Source organism: Brachyistius frenatus, unplaced genomic scaffold (assembly GCF_029030835.1).
Source record: "Brachyistius frenatus isolate BFR_SWC_R1_liver_20210118 unplaced genomic scaffold, ASM2903083v1 Contig_3, whole genome shotgun sequence".
NCBI lineage: Eukaryota > Metazoa > Chordata > Actinopteri > Embiotocidae > Brachyistius > Brachyistius frenatus.
Window position 1 is genome coordinate 101,474 of NW_027210602.1, and position 21,649 is coordinate 123,122.

General features: G+C 42.0%; 2 protein-coding genes and 1 long non-coding RNA gene across 4 annotated transcripts in view; 2 read left to right on the top strand and 1 right to left on the bottom strand.

Annotated features, from left to right (window-relative positions):
- zmiz2 (zinc finger, MIZ-type containing 2) overlaps positions 1-8,397 on the bottom strand; it is a 28,906-nt gene extending 20,509 nt beyond the window's left edge. Inside the window, exons 1-4 of one of the 2 annotated variants that reach the window (XM_069701155.1) lie at positions 8,061-8,397; positions 7,239-7,319; positions 1,900-2,001; positions 7-121 (exon numbers count right to left, since the gene is read on the bottom strand). In XM_069701155.1, coding sequence (XP_069557256.1) covers positions 7-121; positions 1,900-1,949 — 165 coding nt within the window. In that variant the 5' untranslated portion in view covers positions 1,950-2,001; positions 7,239-7,319; positions 8,061-8,397. Of the gene's footprint in view, positions 1-6; positions 125-1,899; positions 2,002-7,238; positions 7,320-8,060 lie in introns of both variants that reach the window. The other variant, XM_069701146.1, reaches the window with a different exon arrangement.
- Positions 8,398-8,539: 142 nt separating this feature from the next.
- On the top strand, positions 8,540-14,244 carry LOC138622569 (uncharacterized). The gene is made up of 2 exons (XR_011311014.1): positions 8,540-8,739; positions 14,152-14,244. It is a non-coding gene; the product is annotated as an uncharacterized lncRNA (long non-coding RNA).
- A 39-nt stretch (positions 14,245-14,283) lies between these two features.
- On the top strand, positions 14,284-21,278 carry pargl (poly (ADP-ribose) glycohydrolase, like). Its single transcript, XM_069701167.1, has 15 exons — positions 14,284-14,783; positions 14,994-15,113; positions 16,122-16,199; positions 16,295-16,366; positions 16,457-16,543; positions 17,168-17,328; positions 17,417-17,496; positions 17,577-17,643; positions 18,543-18,618; positions 18,768-18,915; positions 19,041-19,119; positions 19,204-19,312; positions 20,146-20,245; positions 20,517-20,645; positions 20,749-21,278. The coding sequence occupies exons 1-15, from the start codon at positions 14,367-14,369 to the stop codon at positions 20,862-20,864; spliced, it is 1,839 nt and encodes a 612-aa protein (XP_069557268.1). The 5' UTR covers positions 14,284-14,366; the 3' UTR covers positions 20,865-21,278.
- Positions 21,279-21,649: the final 371 nt, after the last annotated feature.

Here is a 21,649-nt window from a genome sequence, read left to right on the forward strand (position 1 = left end):
TGTTACCTGACTGTGTGTGGGATTGGTCACGCCCCACACTGTGGTTACTACAGAGAGAGATCCTGGGTGCTGATTGGTGCCTGGTTGCCAGGAGACTGGCTCATTTAGGTAGGGGCCGTCGCTGCTGCGGGGAGAACGAGAAGGGGCGAGTTACTAGGGATGTTTGGAGGGAGACATTCATCCACATAAACACATTAAATATCGCTTAGTGATTAAAACAAAGACTTTTAACTCGAGCCGATTCCACCGTGGCAGCACAGCGTGGGGTTAAAGGTCACCGGTGCATCGTTTAGTTTGGTGATTAACCGGAACATGACAGTCGAGGTTACCCTTCTTGTAAAACCTTCCCTCAACAGAAAGCAGCCAAAACAGCACCGTTATCACACCTCAGGGTTTACAGGCGGAGGTTTTTGCCCAAAAAAACATGAAAAATGTATAATAATAATAATAATAATATATATAAATAAAAACATCCTTTATGGTGTCAAATAATCAAAAAACTAAGCTGACATTATGTCAAATATACAGGAGTATATTTAACGACTGTTTTTGTTATTCTTTATACAAACATTTCTACTTATTTAACCAGGTAACAAAACAAAAAAAACAGTTAAGATGACATACATACAGTAAAATACAAAATACACATACATAGTGGGAACTGATGTCCACACATCACAGGATGAGGTTGAATATACACAGAAAATGCACGACAATAATAACTATACGTTGCAGCGGGAACATTTTGTGGTAAAAACTGCAGGTAGGTTTTGTTCTTTTCTTGGTTTTTTTTTTGGCAGAGAAACATCAGCCGACAGATTGAATTCTGGCTGAAATGAACATATTAGAAATGCTTCTCAAGCATCCTGTAACAGTGTTGTAAGAAAGAAGTGTAATGGATTCATTTTCTTTTATTTGGTATTTATAGATCAGCCAAAATTTCAAGTAAAGCCACAGACTGTATATAAAGTGTAATACTACTGAGGGCCACTAGGGGCTGGCTCCAATAGATATTAGCTAGAGTCCCTGCTTCTGGTCCTTCTGAAAATAACTCCAGCATTCATTAGTTATTAGGGCTCAAACACGGACATGTTTGGGGGCGTGGCTCCTCCCCAGCTCGTCCAAATATGGTCACTTCCGGCGCCAGAAAAACAAAGCTGGCGATGCCCAAATTGCCGAACTGGAGGCTTCAGAACGGCAGTTGGTTGCTGCATGAGTAAAAGCTCACCGTGCTGTTTGCACTTCTTAAGGTGTGTGACATGTCCGCCCTCAGCACGGCACTCTGTCTAACCTGTTCCGTCGAAGTAAACACCTGGCGGGCATTCTGTCGCAGAAATGACCATATTTGGACGAGCTGGGGGAGGATCTGACTGACTATGCCCCGCCCACCTGTAGCAGAAACCGGACTGCACCACAGGCCTGTCAATCAAACAGACACGCCCCCAGAAATGTCATTTTTTTAGGCCTAATATCTAATGAATAATGGAATTATTTCCAGAATGAGGGAGCTTATCGAATGACGCCACAATGACTTGTGGAAAACATTTACTGACTTTGTATTTCAGGAGAGAACTTGATGCTTTTTGAATGCGAGTCTATTGGACACAGAGGTTTTTTTGTTTTTTTTTGGAGCCAGGCCCAAGTGGCCCTCGGTGGTATTACACCATAAGGTTCTTCTGTATTGGCTTCCAGTTTTATATCCAGTCTGTGTTTAAGGCACAGTGAACCATCAAGCATAGAAATGACAGGATTATTGTTATCTAATTAAGAAGCTCGCTGCAGGACAGGTGAGGCATCACATGACTCTGTGTGTTTGTGTGTGTGTGTGTGTGTGTGTGTGTGTGTGTGTGTGTGTGTGTGTGTGTGTGTGTGTGTGTGTGTGTGTGTGTGTGCGGGTACCTTTGCGGAGTGGGAGGCAGGGAGGGTTTCATGGAGTTGAGGGGGTTCATCGGATGAACGGGGGGATCATTAGAGAGCCCCGACTGTCCTCAGGCGGCCGCCCTGAGAGGAGACGAAGACACACACATGCAGACACACACGTTGAAAAGACAGACACTCATCCGCCGCACGGCAACCGTTTATCACCAACAGAGCCCACACTGTGTGCACAAAGAGCGAGTGCCCTCCCACTCTGAGCCACTCACTTTAATCCGTGTGCGCGAGATTGTGTGTGTGTGTGTGTGTGTGTGTGTGTGTGTGTGTGTGTGTGTGTGTGTGTGTGTGTGTGTGTGCACATCAAAATGTTAGCCTATCACTGACTGCTGTAGCTCTGATACCTCTCGGAGGAGGGGGAGGGGTGCTGCGAGCTAAATTTAGCCTGCTGATTTCAAAAGGAATTTAAGAGAACAGAGATGTGAAGAGGCCCACACTTCTCTCTCTGCACACCCGTGTACGATCACACACACACACACACGCAAATGCGCACACACACACACACACACGCGCGCGCGCGCACACACACTTGTTCGCCGCCGAGAGGAATCATCCCTTTTTTGTTCTGCGCCGCTTTTTCATGTTTGAAAACGGTCGCCGTCCTCCTTCATCGTCCCCGAACCCAAACTTAAGACGGACACAGGGAGGAGGCGGGGGGACACGAGCCGAGCTGCAACGATGAGTCGATTCATCACTAACCGTTTGGATGAATCATTATTTTCAGCAACAAAAAAAACCTCAATATATTTGAGATTTTCTTTCGACACGTACGAAGGTGATGCCATTTTATTGGCTAAATCCTCCTTTGAATGTGAAAATAATGGTTAGCTGCAGCCTTAAACTCAATATAAATACATTAAAACGGCATGTAAAGGTGTAGAACTATGTGAATAGCAATAATTATTGATCTCGATCGAAAGTCCATTCATGACACAGCACGAGAAGAGCTGCAATTATAAGCCGATTCGTCGTTTCCTGCTGTGATCATTTTTTTCAAAGCAGAAATGTCCAAATATTTGCCATTTCTGAGTTTTCAAATATGAGAATATGAAGCTTCACTGTCATTTTAGGTGCAAAAATCTATAATTAATTATGAAAAGAATTGTTAGCTGCCGCCAAAAAACTGAATACACGTGTATAATTATGCACATGCTAATATATTTATGCATATTAATTGTAATGCCAATAGACGAGCACAATTTTCAGGTTTGACAAGTTGGAAATTCTAAGAATTTCCAAATTTTTACTTAAAAATGACTATTTGATGACCAAATTGTAGTAAAATAAAGTCTGCAGCTCTCCAAACAGACGAGGTGAGAGCTGCTGTTGGTCAGAGACCCTGCAGAAGGGTCAGGAGACTCTCCTTCTTTTTTTCTTAACCATTTCCTGTCATTTTATGGGCAAAGTCATCAATTAATTATAATAATAATGGTTAGCTGCGGCCCTAAACACAATATAAATAAGTTTTAAAAAAAAACTTTAAAAAAAACACAAAGGCGTATACCTCTGTAAATACCTATACGTTATGCATATTAATGGTAATTACCAGCAGAGGAGCACAAATCTGAAAACCAGCAGTTCCGTTCGCCACGAATTTCATTTATTAATTAATTAATGTCATTATTTTTGATAAAAATGCACACGACTTAAAATTTTTGGCTGATTAGCGCTTTTCTTGCAGCCGAAAATGCAAATGTGATCGTTATTTTTCTTTTTAAACTTGTCCTCAGGCTCTGAACCGCAACAGCGGATTATTTTTATTATCTATTGATCTGCGGATTGTTTTCGAATAATCCTTTTGCGTATTATTCCTGCAATAAAATGTGACCTATTAAATGATCTTGTTTTGTGTGACCAACAGGTGCAAAATTGAGGAAGAAAAACGTCAGAAACGGCCAAAAATGGTCCAATTTCCACCTACAAAAATGGATTATTTGCCGACCGACTGCTGGTCAAATAAAGTCCGCGGCTCTCCGAACGCAGACTGAGGTGACATAACGCCGTCGAACTGCGGACGCAGAGAGCCACTGACGATCAGAGACCTTCCAGAAGGGTCAGGAGACGCCGCGGGAAACGACTGACTCTCCTCCTTCTTCCCGTTTATTCATCTGCCACTTTTTCCCGCCTTCTCCTCCCGGTGTTTTTGTCTCTGTTCCCCGACATGTTCGTCGTCGTCGTCGTCCCCCGCTCGGCTGCTGCTGCTGCTGCTCTCCTCCTAATGATTGTCTTTATCTGACGGGTACCAACTGACATGCAAATTTTCCAACATCAGAGCCTTTAACATCCCCCTCCCTCCCCCCTCCCACATCCCTCCCTCCCTCCCTTGTTTTTCCTTTTTGCACTTTGCAGATTTGGGTCAGACACCCCATATCTTGTATGAAAAGAGAAACAGAGGTGGGGGGGTTTGGATGCTGGGATCACGTGACCGCGGTACCGCGGTACCCGATTCCCCCCTCCAATCGAGAGGCCTCGAACAGCCTCCGACTTGTAAGTTCCATCACGGGGAAACCACACAAAAGACGTCTGGCTTTTATCGGATGTTTACAGACTCTGTTTCTCTCACAGCCTCGTCTGACCTCGATCCTTTTTTTTTTTTAACTTTTACCCACCAGCTCTTCACCCTTCACCTTCGCCCGCCGTCACACCCGACACCCTCGACACCCTCCCTCCCCCCACCGGAGGCGCTCGATCGACCCACCGCTGACCCTCCGCGTCGGTTTCTGAGGACGCGTCTCAGGTTTATGAAAGCAGAGGGTCGAGTTTTCAAGGACGCAAATTTACGATAAGTCAGATTTTTATTTTATCTGCTGCTTGCTTTCTCAATTATCCCTCTAACGATATGGTCTATGAACAAATCAGAGAACATTTTTAGTTCAGTTTACAGAATAAAAATCCAAATGAAATCAAGTTATTACAACATAAAATCGGTGTGTAACAGTAGTAGGTGCCGGGTGTCGTTCAACAATTTACTGATTAGGCCCATTTTTAACTTTAATTATAATTTTTGGGAGTTTTATTTACTGCTCATGTAAATCCTTGACTCGTTTTGGTTTAATATTTGTAATTTCTTACATTTTATATTGGGTTTTTTTTGTCTTTAATGGCTTAAACAAAAAGTCTTTCTGATTGTTTTCATTCCATTTCATGTCGTGCAGCAACTTTTTTTGTAATTAAATGTTTTATACATATATTGTATATTATTAAAATGTACCCGACTTGACTTTGATATCGGTTTACAAAAGCCATTTAAAGGAAAAGCAAATGACGTCACACATTACAGATCGAATCTTCAAATTTCATGCAGTTTATAAGAGGAGGGTTTAACAGGTTGTTTCCTGTAAAGTTCCCCTTGAACGCTTCACATGCATTCAGTTTTGTCATTTTCTGATCGCGATGATTAACGCAAATTCAAGCAATCACCGCAATATTTGCGGGACCTTGAAATTTTGCAAAATTTCCCAAGATTTCCCCCCCCCCAAAAAAAATTCCGCACTGAAATTTTTTATGCCATTAAAAAAAAAAAAAAAAAAAAAAAAAAGGTCTTTCCAAACAAAACTCGCTTTATAAACAAAAATAACTCCTTATGTAAAATCTGCTTTGTGTCCTCGCACCGTCAAAACAAACTGCTGCTAGCTAACCGGAACAACTGGAAGTGACGGGGTTTGAGACGATAGCGCATTCGTAAAGTTGATCACGAAAACATTCAGCAGACTGATCGATAATACTAATGATAAAAAAATAAATGAAAAAATAAAAAAACGAAGCATTTTTAAACAAAAACACCATTCGATATTAGCTGGGAACTTTATGAATATTCCTTGAAGACGTAGCACTTGGTAAACAGCTTTTAGGTGCATTACCGCCACCTTCTGCTGGCAGTAACACATTACTACCAAGCACCGATTAAAAACAAGAGAAATAATTCATATAAATACTTGGACATCGTGACGTTTTTGACAGAGAGCATAACAAACTGTTGTAAAAATATTGATAACTAATAGAAATTATGACTGAAGTGCTCAACCGCTTTTGTGTAATCACAGTAATGTCTGGAAGAAGGCCAGGGCCGGATGAAAACACACCGTACACTACTGAAGCTGGTTCACCTGCATTGAACCTGCCTTTAATAAAGAGCTAATTAAGAGTCTCAATGGGATCTGAGAGATTGCCAATTAACAGCCTCTTAAATACAGAAGAGCAACGTCCGCTCATAATATGAGAAAACCATCAAATACTGAAAATACTGAAACAAAAGACACCTCGAACCGTGAGACGAGTTCGAATTTAACCCAAAAATGAACTTTAAGCTTGCCCTCATTTGCATCAAATTATTGTGATGTAGAACTGCAATAATTGGTTCATTAATCAATTAGTGGAAAGACAGGAAATAACTGGTAGCTAATTGGATAATTAACTGTACATTTTGGCCAATTTTCAAGCAAAAAATGACCAATAATCTCTGGTTCTGCTTCTTTTCTTGAGTCATATTTGACAGTAAATTAAAAACCTGTTGGACGGAGGCTCTTAAACACATGACTGACAGTTTTTCATTCATTTTCAAACTTAATAAACTGAACAATTTGTTGATTATTCGAGAATATGATCAGCAGATTAACTGATGGAGACGATAATCACCAGTTGCCGCCTCAGTGCAGAGTACACGGTGCACAAGGACGCCTTAATCCACGAGCCAACGAACACTTTCACTCTGCCACATATTTAATACCAGACTTCTCATCATTATCAGGCGTTAGTTCAGAACAAAAACACACACAAAAAAACAAAAAAAAAACACTCAACAAATCCTCCTAAAAAAAAAAAAAAAAGCCTAAGAGATGCAGGATTACATTCAGAAACAGAACCGAGTGCATCATTGTGTTCCTCACTATATATTTCAAATAAAAACATGTCGTTGATTAATTAAAAAATGAGAGCTTTAGTCACTGATTATTCTACACATCTCTAACTCCTGCTCGGATTTATAAGGCTGAATTCAAAAACGCCACTTCTCTGTCTTTTCGTGCCAACAGTGACCCAAACTAACTGAGCCTGGCTGCGTGCCAGGACAACATGTTATTGTGCCCATGATACATCCAGGAAGTCATGTCTTAAGAAGAGGGGGGGGGGGGGTTCAGCTCGCTCACACACACACACACACACACACACACAACAACAACAGCAGCAGCAACACAACAGCCCTGCACGGTGAGACAACACGAGCCGAACAGGCATGCATGAAAACCTGCAGACATTCTCCATATGATGAGGATGATGATGATGAGGATGATGAGGATGTGCTGGTTTACCTGCTCGTGTGATGAAGATCGGAGCAATGCAGAACGTGCACGTCAACCCTCACGAGCTCCGCTCTGTGCATGCATGTCTTCCTGCAGCCATGCAAACAAAAACAAAACAACAAAAAAAACACACACCGCTCAGTTTTTGTTGCAGCGGATCGGAACAAAGCATTTCAGCAGTGTGTGTGTGTGTGCATGATGTGGAGGAGTCCAGCCTCTGCGTGCGTGTGTGTGTGCGTGTGCGTGTGTGCGTGTGTGTGTCTGAATGTGTTACCCATCACTAAAAGAAAAAAAAAAAAATGAGACAAGCAGATTATTTCTTTCACCGACCTGCTTCGGCTTCAATAAACGTCACCTGTCGGTTCAAAAAAAAAATATATATATATATATTTAAAAAAAAAAGAAAAAAAAAAGCGGAATAAATTATGACAAATTAGTCCTTTTTTTTTTTTTTTTTTTTTTTTGCGGCGTGCTGGTACGGCAGCCTCGCGGCGTTAAAGTTGGCGCCGACGTGCGCCGGCGGAGGACCGCAGGAAACACGCGCCCCGCTCCGGAGCTCTTTAAACACCTTCCGTTAGCCACCTGGAGGCTAACTTCAGCTCGCGCTGCTAACAGTTAGCCGCCCCCCCCCCCGTGTTAGCGCTTAGCTCGTCTTCGCTAGGCGGTTAGCATCCGCCGCCGTACGGTAACGAAAGCAGCTCGCAGAAAAAGCCCCCGGTGGTCTCGGTGATAAAAGTGGCCTCCCGCAAAAAAAGGGGGGAGGGTGGTGGTGGTGGTGGTGGAGAAGGGGGGGCGGAATGGAGGGGAGGAGAGGGGAGGGAGGGGGCTTACCTTGTGTGTGTGTGTGTGTGAGCTCCCGCTGCCGGACGATGAAGCCGCTCCGCTCGGTGCTAACCTCCTGTTAGCTTTTAGCCGCCAGTGTCGCAGACGTTGTGCTAACAAGACAAGGCAGCTGAAGGCCGTTTAATCGAACCCAGATGGGCTTCTTCTTCTTCTTCTTCTTCTTCTTCTTCTTCTTCTTCTTCTTCTAATCACATCTCCTCACAAAAAGGAGTAAGTGTTTTACTACTCCAGGCTTTTAAGCGTATATTATTGCCGTTATTAATTTGTATAAGGTTAACAGGCTAAAATAACTTGATAAGCGATTTGCGGTCTTGTGCTTTCGGGCCGGGCCATTAAAAAAACAAAACAAAACAAAAACCTGGCAGCTCGGTAAACCTTCCTCATTGCTCAATGACCCTTCTGTAATATATTCATGAGATCACAGGGCTCGTGTCTCCCACACAGAGAAGAGAGAGGCATTTTCCTGTCCCTCCTCCTACCAAAAAAAAAAAAAAAAAAAAAAAAAGTCTGGGCGGCTGACTGACTGACTGACTGCAGACCAGAGCAGCAGATCATTTCAGAGGGAGAAGAAGAGGAGAAGAGGTGGATGAAGAGGAGGGAGAGAGAGAAAGACAGGGGGGGGGGGGGTGTCTATCATCCAGCATGACGTCACCTGCAAATTGATCACGTATGTATGATCCATGCAACATGCAACATGGTATGTGTGATTTCAACCGGCTGCCATCATTGCACCTGCAGCACCTATACATGCAGTGTGTGTGTGTGTGTGTTGCCTCCTCTGCAACACACACACACACACACACACACACACACACACACACACACACACACACACACACACACACACACACACACACACAGAAACAGAAAGAGGCAGTGTGTGTGTGTGTGTGTGTGTGTGTGTCACTTGAAGCCTGGCAGTGTTTTGGAGTCATTAGAGGTGTCTGTGTGTGTGTGTGTGTGTGTGTGTGTGTGTGTGTGTGTGTGTGTGTGTGTGTGTGTGTGTGTGTGTGTGTGTGTTGCCGGAGGGGCAGCGCAGCGTGGCGAATAAAAAAAAAAGAAAAAAGAAAAAAGAAGTCCAACCTGCCTGTGTTTTTTTTCAGACCTCTGTTGCCCTGGAAACAGGTTCCCCACATTTCTCGTTTCTTCATTTTTTCTTTTTCTCTCTACACTATCCATATCAACCTACACACACACACACACACACACACACACACACGCGCACACACACACACACACACACACACACACCACCTTTTACACTCTGCAGCTGCTTCCTCCCCCAACGACCTGCCGCATAGTACAATCACACACAATTCATACCCACTGCAGTCATTTCACAATGTCACAGGACAGAGGCACGCACACGCACACACACACACACACACACACACACGCACACACACACACACACACACACACACACACACACTGAAGCGTTGACCCTGCTGCAACAATCTGACCTCCAGGAGGAAGAAGAAAAGCAGATTTTAGATGGTGCTGCAGGTTCAAATCTAAAAAAAAATGGGGAGGCTGACATCTTTTTTTCACGACTGTTATTTGGAGGAAGTGCTGAAAGCGAGGAGACGTGTGTGTGTGTGTGTGTGTGTGTGTGTGTGTGTGTGTGTGTGTGTGTGTGTGTGTGTGTGTGTGTGTGTGTGTGTGTGTGTGTGTGTGTGTGTGTGACACACGGCAGAGACGCCTCACTTTCAGGCCTTTTTAAGTCATCCCTGCGTTGTTGTGTGTGCGTTCCTGTGCAGTGACTTCTCTCTCTGGCAGCAGGCAGAGCATTCCAGGGAAATGGCTGACCCAGAATAACACAGAGGCAGGATGGCCAAGGAGGAGGAGGAGGAAGAGGAGGAGGTCCTCTTCCTCCTCCTCCACCTCCTCCTCCTCTTCTCAGCTGCTCCACTACTCTACTGTCATGTAACCACACAGGATCCTGGTTTTCACCCCCACACAGTGTCACCACCACCACCACCACCACCACTACCACCATCATCATCATCATCATCTCTTCTTCTGTTTCCGTCTTCATCATCTGGTTGACTGCAGATTTGTTGTCAAATTTAGAATCACTTCTGTTTTCATCTCAGAGGACCAATTTCCACATCAAATATTAGATTATTTCTTAATTGATTAAGCAATTAAAGCAGGAAAATTCAAATAAAGCCACATAATAGTCCTGCACAATCATTCTGTCTGACAGTTATTTTCCTTAATAATCATTTGATTTTTCAGTGTATAAAATGCCAGAAAACAGTAAAAAAAAAAAAAAAAAAAAAAAGCCTGTTGATATTCCCTGAAGCCCAAATTAACATATTTTTGTCTGAAAAATACAATAATATTGAGTTTATGATCATATAAAACTAATAAAACAGTCGCATTTAAGAGGCCGAAACGAGTGACTTCAGGTGCTTTTTTTAGTAATCAGTTCATTATTTAGTCTATAAAGTTTAATATCATAGAAAAATATGAAAAATAGCAAATAATAGTTTCTGAATGAGTTGATAAAAAAAAAGATTACATGAGTGAATTAATTGATTTCATCTGTAAATAGTTTAAAATAACAGCTTCCTAAAGCAGCTGAAAAATAATAATATTTGATAAAGTAAATACTCCTAATTGAAGCACGATCTCTCTGATTTATACTCCTGCTCCACTATAATGAACTCTTGTACTACATCTATCGTCACTGCCCAGGCAGATGAATCCTCCCCTCCTTCTTCCAGCTCCATCAGCACCATCTGTGTGACCCTCCGTTCACACAGATGGTGCCGACGGTATCCGTTCGGGCGATCCGATGGAGTCATTTTTACTCCCAGTTTTGTCTCCGTCAGCGCGAACTGGGAACCTCTCGATTCTTCGTCGTTTTTTAACATCTCACTCCTACGACCATCTGGCAGTTACGATCGCCGCAGCCGTGGCAACCAAATGTTCCTCAGGCCGAGTCCTGACGGAGGCGCGTTGATCCGAACAGCTGGAGCAGCTGCACCGGAGCTGAACTTCTCTGCTGTGACTCTAAATCTTGACAGATTTGACAGTATCAGTATTTACATTTAAACCACTAAACGTCATTTCAGTGACATTTAAGAGGCTGGAACAGGTCAAAATGCTCATCACAGTTTCCTAAAACTGAAGCTGACACTTTTCAAACAGCCTTTTGCTTGAAAAATTCATGAAACGATTGTTCGATTAACCTGATAATCAATTGTCACAGCTCAAATCAAGTGTTATACGAAAATACAAGTGTGAGCACTAATCTGGGCATTTGTAATTTGTCATTGTGTTCATTTCTGACAGTCACTTTTTTTTTAATAATCAATTGATTGTTTTTTTCAAAAATGCCAGAAAACAAGTGAAAAATGTCTGTTATTATTCCCTGAAACTCAGTTTAACATATTTGGATTTCTTGTTTCCTTAAAAAAAACACAAGAATATTGAGTTTTTTTTAATCATATAAAAGAGGCACTATCTGTGTTTTCTTAATTAATCCGTTCATTTTATAGTCTATAAAATGTATTAAATAGTTTAAAATGTTAATTACAGTTTGCTAAACTTTTTCTTAAAAAACTGCTGATGTTATTGTTTAATTAACCTGTCAATCAAGTATTTAAGCGATCTTTCCAGTTCAGACTAATAACTGTACTAAAATATAAATGTGAGAAGTCATCTAAGTATTTATATTTATGTGTAAAATTATTTCTTTAGTGACAAATTTGTCAGAAATGAGTACAGTGAAGTACAAAAGTCAGATCTGATGTGTCTATTTTCCATCTTAAGGCACTGATTTTTCCTTAGTTTACATTCTGGTCATTTTTATTTTATCAGATTATTTCTGTGTAATTAACACAAAGAAAACCTCAAATAAAGTCACATGATTGATGAAGTAATAGCTCGACAAAAGTGAGGCTAAAGTAAAATCACTGGAGAATTTTGACTTACATCTCCGTCATCATCTTCTGCCTGATCAAAACAGTAAATTAAAGATTAAACAACAGCCTTATAACAATAAATCTGTGACACTGAAGTTATGAAACCAGTTCAAAAAGTTCTCAACCGCAAAGCTGCCAAATCTGATGTAAGAGAAATGCTGCCATCTGGCGTTCAAAACTCAAACTCCTAAAAGTTTTCGGTTTATACACATCATTTGGGTCATCACAATTTTATAAATTAAAAAGTACTTTAAAAATTCACCCTCGGTTTTGTTGCTCCGGTCTTGTAGAGAGATTCTTTCTTTAAATCTAAACTCTGTTTTAGATTATATTGTATTAGCCTATATGTAAATATATATTTCATATTTGTTGCTCCCTTGTATTGTAGTTGTGTTTTATTAAAATGTTATTTTAAAAAAACAACTAATACAAGGTCATATTATTACTGCGCGCTATAACTGTAGGGCTACAATGAACAACTATTTTCATTATTAGTGTGTCTGAGATTTTTTTACTTTAGTGATTGATTTATTGTTTCGTGTAAAAAATGTCAGAAAATAGTTGAATAAATAAAAATAAACACAAATAATTACTTCCTGAGACCAAATTGAAGAATTCCTAATTTCTTGTTTTGCCTGATTAACAGTAAACAACCCAAAAAAATATTGAATTTACTGTAATTACAAATGGAAAACTATTATATCCACATTTCAGAAGATGTAACAAGATTTTTTGTTTTAATTTTTCCCGTAAAAAAAATTAGGCTACATAATCCAGGGGAAATAATAAATGTTTTTTGTGGGGGTTAACGGGGGTGAGGGGGGCCCAACAACAAATGCCCTGGGTCCCCCTCGGAGATTAATCCGGCCATGACAACCGGTTTGAAAGTGTAGTTTATTTTACTTTGATTGTTCCACTTTTTTTTTTTTTTAATTCACACTAATTATTACAGTTCACGCTGGTAAACTGCACCGTAAATGCAACAATAAAATTATCACGAGCCGCAATACAGTCAGCAGAATTCATTATTTTAAAAACATCTCGACAACAACAACAACAACAACAACCTGCATTGTGTTATAAACCGATTCATAATCTGAGGGATTATGAATTAAAATGACGCTGTAAATTATTCTACTCCGTCTATTTACTTTCGATTTCGCCTGAAACAGAAAGTAAACTTCACTCCGGGTGTGTTTCGTCGGCCGCTGCTTCTACATCGATAAAAAACAACAACTTCATTTTAACAAAAGTCACGATAAATCTGAACACATCGGACGACACATCGGTGAAAAGTGAGTCTGTTGAACCTCCGCGTTTCTACTCATTTAGCGAACTACTTCCTTGTTTATCGACAGGACTTAAAGCGATCAAAGTTAAAGCACGCGACGTAGTTTGATGTGATTTTTTTTTTAACACGGATGATTTAAAGATTGGTGCGACACACAACTTGTGTTTGGTTGAAGCGACACCGCTCTGATGATACTAAAATAAATACTCAAATAATCGAGAAATCATAAGGTAATATGAGAGAAATTCTCCGTCTACTTTCTTTAAGTTCCTCCCACACACGTTTTTGTTAAACATCCACCTCCTAAAAGGGGTAAATAACGTTTTTCTGTGCTTTTCAAACCTGATTTAAACACGTAAACATTTGATTTTTGTGGCAGTTTAGTCTCATAACGTGTGTGATATAGAAACGTGGAGCCCCCTACAGGTTGCACGCGCACTGGCATACAGTATGCTACTGTTTTAATAATCAGTTAATCATTTTGGTCGTTTTTCAAGCTAAAAAAAAAAGCGAAATATTTGCGGATTTCACCACTTTGGCGCTTATCTCTTACGTACATCACAGTAAACTGAATATTTTGAGGGTGTTTGGGACTTTTGGTCAAACAAAACAGTCCATTTGAGGACGTCACCTTGTAATGGTTATCTTAGTGCGGCCTCACTGAGCTCCGAATATGGTTTTAGACTCTTATTTGTTTTTGATGGAGGAACATTCATAGGTCTTGCGTTTTGCAGTCTGTGAGGTTTTGTCAGGTCTACTTTATCTGGTCCAGCCTGTTCCGCCGAGGTTAAAACTGAAGCACACGATGGCCTCCCGATCACCTCATGCGTTGTCCTGTTTCTGAATTCCCCAGAGATGGCCACGCGAAAACATGACCACAACAACAGTGACAATATGAACGCCATCCTCAAACCTGATGAATCCCACATACACGACAAGCGGGGAGGAGGGAAGGATGAACACGCATTTTGTGACTGCTCAGTGAGTACCGAGAAGGGCAAGCCGCAGGGATGCGAGAGCACCGGCAAGAAAGGCACCCAATTTGATGTCCCCCAAAAGGGTAAAGACATGCCACACAAACCACAGGAAGATACTGAGAGTTCCAGCGAGGGATACTCCCAAAAATACGACCGCGGACACGTGACGTCCAAACCGTGTGACAGCAAAGAGAGCCCGATGATCACAACGCATGACGACGACAAGAACTTCGGCGAATGGCCTATCGAAGAGAACCGCAAACCTGCCATAGAGAGCACCTCCAAAGCCAGCACGAATCAGGCCAGCTATTCCCCACCCTCCCCACACTCCTCCTGGACGCGCGGGGAAGGAAAAGATGAACGGGAAGATGGGCGCGGGCCGGTCAGGATGCAGGAGGAGGACGGGGCCTCATCCTGCTGTGAGCTCAGCAAACTGAAGCGACTTCCACAGTGCACCAACGACCTGGGAGACCTGAGCTGCGATCAGACGCACACCGTCCTCGTTCACGTAAGACTTTTCCTCTTACCAACTTTTTGACGATTCATCAGTACCATTTTGATGCTTGAATTACATTTTGCCGACGATGCGGTACTTTTATTTAGTAGGATTTCGAATGCAGGACTTTGACTCGCGATGGAGTACTCGTACTCTATATTATTGGTACTTTTATCTCAGGAAAGCAGTCTTCTGAGTTTGACTGCGCTCTTTGTCCTCCAGGTGGAGGCTTTCAACCGCGGAGTGGGACTGCTGGCTGTGGAAGGGAGAGATCTGTGGGACAGTAACTTCGTGAAGATGCCGTGTTCAGAAAGAAATGTCACTTTCCCATCATCGGGACAGGTATCACACAATTCCTCTGAGATTTGAAGAAATCACGTAATGCAGCGACCATCGTATCAGATAGATATATAAATATATATATCAAATGTAGTGGAAGGGGAGGAGAATATTGTCCTGGACTGAGCGGACGGAAGCCAGTTCATCGCTGCGAATTCTGCGGACAGTGACCTGCTCTAATCACATGCCGGCTCGGTCAGACATTACACACACGTTGTACCGTAGAGCTCGCAGGGTAAAGTCCGTGTTACCGTGTTGTACATTTACGTTCTCACATGCGGCTCCTCCAGGTAATGTTTAGATAAGTTCAGATATCCGGTGCATGTGTTAAACCCATGTTCTGTGGAAAACCTGAGGAACGCCCATTTTCATTTCCACTGATTTGCATCAGTGTTGCAGCGGTTAGTGTTATCACGGCGAAAAGGTTCCGGGTTCGAATCCGGGCCCGGGTCTTTCTGAGTTTGCATGTTCTCCCTGTGCCTGCGTGGGTTCTCTCCGGGTACTCCAGCTTCCTCCCACCGTCCAAAAACAAAACAAAAAACAAAACATGTTTGTCAGGTTAATTGGTGGTTCTACAAATTGCCCGTAGGCGTGAATGAGAGCGTGAGTGGTCTTTGTTTCCGTCCGTCTGTAAATGTTGGCCCTGTGATGGACTGGCGAGATGTCCAGGGTGTAACCCTGCCTTCGCCCAAAGTGAGCTGGGATAGGCTCCCCCCGTGACCCTGTTCAGGATGAAGCGGGTATAGATAATGGATGGACGGATGATTCGCTTCAGTTTGATTAATAACTTAGAAAGCAGTGCAGAAACTGAAATACTTCAATCGTAATAATAATTTTCTCGTGTCAAAACTTCCTTTTAAATCTTTTTTTGAATCCTCAAAGTTTCTGATTATTGCTAGGTTTGTAAGAAAACGCGACAAGTCTTTATGCACCGCACGGTTTTTACGGTTTACGGTAAGAAACGACACGATAAAAAGTAAAAAATAAATAACATTGCATGGAATGAACCAGGCGTCGAGGTGGAGCGAGATCTCCAGGCAGCTGAAGGCTCTGGCGAAAAAAAAATCAGTGAGCGTCGAAGATGTGAAGGTACGTTCGCATTTTTACACTGAAATATTTTGTAATGATTCTCTAAAGAAAACAAAATTTTCAACTCTGCTTTGTCAAATTGTCTCTCTCACCAGAAAGCTATCTTCCAGTATAACCCCAAGTACAGAAGCAAGTGGTCGTTCGAAACCCTCTCTGCCTTTGTTAAGGTCTGTGCAATCTTACTTCTAATTATTGAATAATCCATTTTACGTGTCTAAACCCTCTAATGTTAAGAAATTATCTTTTTTTTCCCCCAGAGTGTCGCGAAATCAGAAAACAACTTTGACCAATTGTTTCCAAAGATCGCTGCCTTGGCCCTGAACCTGCCTAAAATAGTGAAGAAGGTATTCGTATTTACTGTACACGTGAAAAGAGTCCGTATGAACAGCGCCCTCTTGTGGTATTCACGACGTCAGAACTCTAAATCTTCCATAGGCCGCGAGTTCACGAGTTGTGACGTGTTGGCTGAAGTTTACGGATATGTCGAGGGTCACGGATGTTCATTTGTCATTGGATTTTAAGCTAATATATTATAATTTTAGTCACGTAGAGTTTGTTTTCGTAACTTATTTAAAAGCCTACGTCTGAGGAAAGTGTTGATCTTCCCAACGGCCTCATCTTTTCTTTCTGCGCCTTTGCATTTCCTGCATTATGTTAGCTCGCTAAATTGTTAGCCTCTGTGGCTTCTAGACGCGGTCCATGTTGCCGTTGCCCAGCAACGGCGTTTTTACAACTTAAGCACTTGAACGGCAAACATACGACTTCCCGTGTTGTAACCGCGAGCTCACGAGTTCCCATTTGAACGCAAAATCATTAAAAAAAAAGAAATTTAAAAAAAAAAGAAAGCAATTCCCTACACAAGATATTCTGTTCACCCTTTCCACCCTGGAGACGTTGTTACTGTGAAAAAAACAACTAGGAAACCCAGTACTGATGACGGTGATGAAGTGTGTTTTCCATGTCCGCAGGCCATCCCGCTTCTTCAGAGCGGATACACCGCAGCCATCACTCTGTCCCAGTATCAGATATCCTGCCTGCTCGCCAACGCGTTTTTCTGCACCTTCCCTCACCGCAACACCACGAGCCCCACCGCAGAGTACAACAACTACCCGAGCATCAACTTCAACAGGTTGGGTCGCGCACGGCCGCCCGCATCATCTCTCTATTCTGTGTTCCCGCTCTTGAGTTTGAACTGTTGGTTCTCGTTCTGCATGCAGCCTGTTTGGAAACTTTTCGAAACAGAAGTTGCAAAAGCTGCGCGCCATCATGCATTACTTCGGCGTGATGACGGATGACAGTAAGTCTGACCTTTCTCTGCTGCCTGATTGTCGAGAAACACCAGTGAACGTGTGTGACCTTTTGTTGACATTTTTGCAGAATCTAAACCCGAAGGGCTGGTGACGTTCCAGAGGCACTGCCTCAAACATTTTCCCGACTGGAAAAAGTAATATTTTTTTTATTTTTTTTGACAAAAATCCATTTACAGATCAATAACTTCTCATGTAAACATCACAGAACCACAGTTGATGGTTTAAAATGGAGAAGGTACTTTTACCATTAAATCTATAAACATAATTAACTTTATTTGTTTATCAGAATAAATGTAGGACGTTGACTTAAAACGTAAGATAAAATGAGAATTTCCATTTTTTGGGGGGGTAAGAATTGAGATTCTCCCATTATTTTTTTTTTGCAATATAAATGTTTATTGCTTTCGTTTATGTGATCCAGGAGAAAAAAAAAAAAAGATGGTTCCTGAAATAAGATTTAAGATGTTCTAGTAAAATTTTAAGAATGTAAATAATGAGATTAATGAAGGAAACCTTGTAAATTTCAGATCATACGTATCAATAAAATGTTAATTCTTAGAACTAAAACACCAATAACTCAAAATGTTTAAAAATTACAGACTTCAAATCATTTATCATCATCAATGAACGCAACGGAGAAGATAAAATCGCATTTAAACAACAGGAACATCATTATAATGTCTGGTAGTTGTTATTCAGCGTCCCTCACGGTGTTGCGAGCTGCATGCAATTCTCAGCGGGCGGGCAGAACTTAGCATGTCATGATACCCGAATATCAGCTGCGGACAACAGAAAGGGAACGCTCTGTTTTAAACATAACGAGTCACCGAACGTTAAAAACAATCAGTTTCAGTCTCCTGTCGTCTCATTAAACCGTCGAACCGGTGCTTTTCTGAGACGCTGTGTTGTTTTGTCGAGGTCTCCCACTCTGCGTTTATTTTGCTGCCTGTATCTGCCTCGCACGGTGTGATAATAAATGTCTAATAAAAGTGCTCCTCGTCTTCTCTGAACCTTGTTGTCGTTAATGCTGCAGCTCAGAGGAGAAGCTGCACAAACTGCACGTCTCATCGCGCGGCAGCATCGAGGACGACGGAGAAGGAATGCTTCAGGTGAGACCCGACGCACGGCTGCTGTTTTTTTTTTTTTTTTTTTTTTTAAGGGTTAAGACTTTTGTTTTAGGGTTAGAATTTGGTTTGAATTAGGTATTTAGTTACGAGGCGAGGGAGTAGATTTATATCCATGAAACTTGTGCGTGCAGGTGGACTTTGCCTGCAGCTCTATTGGTGGAGGTGTGCTGGGCTCCGGTCTGGTGCAGGAGGAGATCCTGTTCCTCATCAATCCGGAGCTGATCGTGTCTCGTCTCTTCACCGAGAAACTCGCGGACAACGAGTGTCTCGTCATCACGGGTACATTTTTTTTTCCAAGCGTTTTTCAGTTATTTACTGAAACAAGATATCTTTGAGGTGTTTCAGTGGGAACTAGAGGACTCGAATGTTGCGTGTTACGGTATGTTTTAACGTCTGTTTCTCAGGCTCGCAGAAGTTCAGCAGGCACGAAGGTTTTAGCGACACCTTCGAGTGGGTCTGCCCCTACGAAGAGAAACTGGAAAGGTCTGAGCAGCTTCATGTGTCTATTTTAAATGTTTATTTGAGATATATATTTTTCATTTTTATTGGGTTTTCTGATCTTTCCAGAGACAAGTGGTGTCGGCTGCAGAGGCAGATCGTGGCCATCGATGCGATCAACTTCAGAAACAGATATGAGCAGTACAGTGTACAGAATATTGTCCGGGAGCTGAACAAGGTGAGGTCCGTCAGGAGAGGTGGGACACGTGATGTTTTACCTGAAAATTGACCTCAAAAGTTTGGCCACGCCCACTAACTTCAGGGTTTTTATTCATTTGTACTATTTTCCAATGCGTAGTAGCCTCGCCTCGCTGTGATTGTAGTCAGGATACGTTGCTCGTATTAGCGTTCGTTCAGGGCGGACCAATGGTTAAGTGCGTTTGTCCTGCCCCTCCCTCACTGTGATTGAATGCCTGGGTAAAAAGGTGACAGTGATGAGCGCAGCGTTTAACACGAAGTAGAAAACTTTTCAATTCTTGGTGACTGAAAAAAACTAAACAAAGCAGAATGTTCAGCGCTTGGCGCCCCGTCATGCTGCTGGCGTTCATTAGAAACAATTAAAAAAATTTTTTTTATAATATATAAAAAAATATTCCCGCAGAAAATTTGGGTCTGACTACGCTAGGCTAACAAAGTGATAAATAACATGCAGTGAATTATGTAGTAAAAAAAAAAAACAGTTATTTGAAACCCTGAAAAGTGAAGCTAACACGGAACTGCAGTTCCTCAAATGGCCACTTGGCGCTGGCTCCCAAAGCGAGTAAATCCCCTCCCATGTTTACAGCCTGGTACAAAAAACTGTTTCCCTTTTGTTTACACTTTTTGTGCTTCCTCCATAATTACACAATTATTAACTCCGAGTTTTAAAGTCTTTAGTTCGACACTGTACTAAGAAGTAAGTGTACACACAAAAATAAAGATTTATTTTTATATTCAGAGTGGTTGCTTAACTCTATGATTTTTTTCAGGTGTGATTATAATTTTTTACATGATTTTACCGTGTCATTGAAGGCATACTGCGGGTTCCAGAAGCACCACAGGCATAAAGAGCCAGCCATCGCCACGGGCAAGTGGGGCTGCGGAGCCTTCAACGGAGACGCTCAACTCAAAGGTGAGTACAGTTATCATCTATTCACTCACTGGTTACTGAGTGCACTGGCTGCTTTACTGTCTGAGGCAGGCAAAGTTGCGAAATTTAGGACCAAACTCTCGACTTTTGTCAACAAAAGATTCAGAATAAACGTGACGTTTTAAAAAAAATTAAAAAAAAAAAAAAAAAATTAGAGACATAAATGCACTCCTCAAACAGGTATCATGAAGTTGAGATTTAAATTCCACCCACCTCACGGCGCCAACGTTGCTTTTTCTGTTTTCCCGTCCAGCCGTGATCCAGCTGATGGCGGCAGCGAAGGCCGGGAGAGGTTTGGCCTTCTTCACCTTCACGGACGTGAGACTGGAGCGCAGCCTGGAGCAGATATACCACCTGCTGGTCACGGAGGGCATTACAGTCGGTGAGAGTTCCCAGCACTTCTACAAGTATCCAGAAAAATAAAAAGTAGCTTCACCCTCTACTTTCATAACGTGATGTTAAACTTTCAAAATGCTTCTTCGCAGGGAAACTGTTCAGGATTTTGGACCGCTTCGGTGCCGAGAAGCACAAGCACGGCGATCAAACGGATCTGTTCGAGTTCATCAGAAAGTCCGTCCACCGCTCGAAAAGTCACCTGTGAGGAAAATCTGGAAGGAACGTTTTTAATTGCACAAAAAAAAAAAGTTGAAGGAGCTACATCATCTGCTGCTTTTTAATTTAATTAGTTTTGCTTTTTTTTTTCCAATCTTTATTTGATAGTTTACAGTATTTCAGTGGCTAAAATCAATGCAGGAAGGAGACCAGGGATTTAGTCCGACGCAGGTTTGGTGTCGGAGGTTTGACGACTGTAATTTGAGGGCTGGGATTTTAGTAACTGTTGCATTATTAATGCACTAAAGCTGCTTCAGATTACATTTAAGTTCACCGACAGAATGCAGGAGACGTATTCACAATAACACTCTTAAAGCCAAATATAGCTGCTGGAATAAGAAAAGCGTCAGTCGGAGGGGCGGAGACTTGTCGATTTATCAAGAAATATCTCGCGGCGTGGAGGACACGGGGGGGGGGGGGGGGAGGAGCTCAACTGAACCAATCAAAACAGGCGCCTTCGTACCCGACAGGTGGTTCACTGACGTGCCTGTGTGCTGTCGTCCCGTTGTCACGTCAGCAAGAACATGAAATAAACGAGGCCGGTTTCAGAGTAAAACTGCAGATACGACATTTACAACTTACTAATGACTTATATTTAAAATCCTGTGTTACGTGTGAATTAATGGGTAAAATAACAGACAGAAACATATTTCAGTGTCTGTATAAACTACATGAAACAAACTGCATGCATAGCAGACCGCCTGCGCGGTTAATTTGCACCATCTTTAGCAGAGCACGCCAATATATCCACAGCTTTATTTGTGTTAGTTCTGC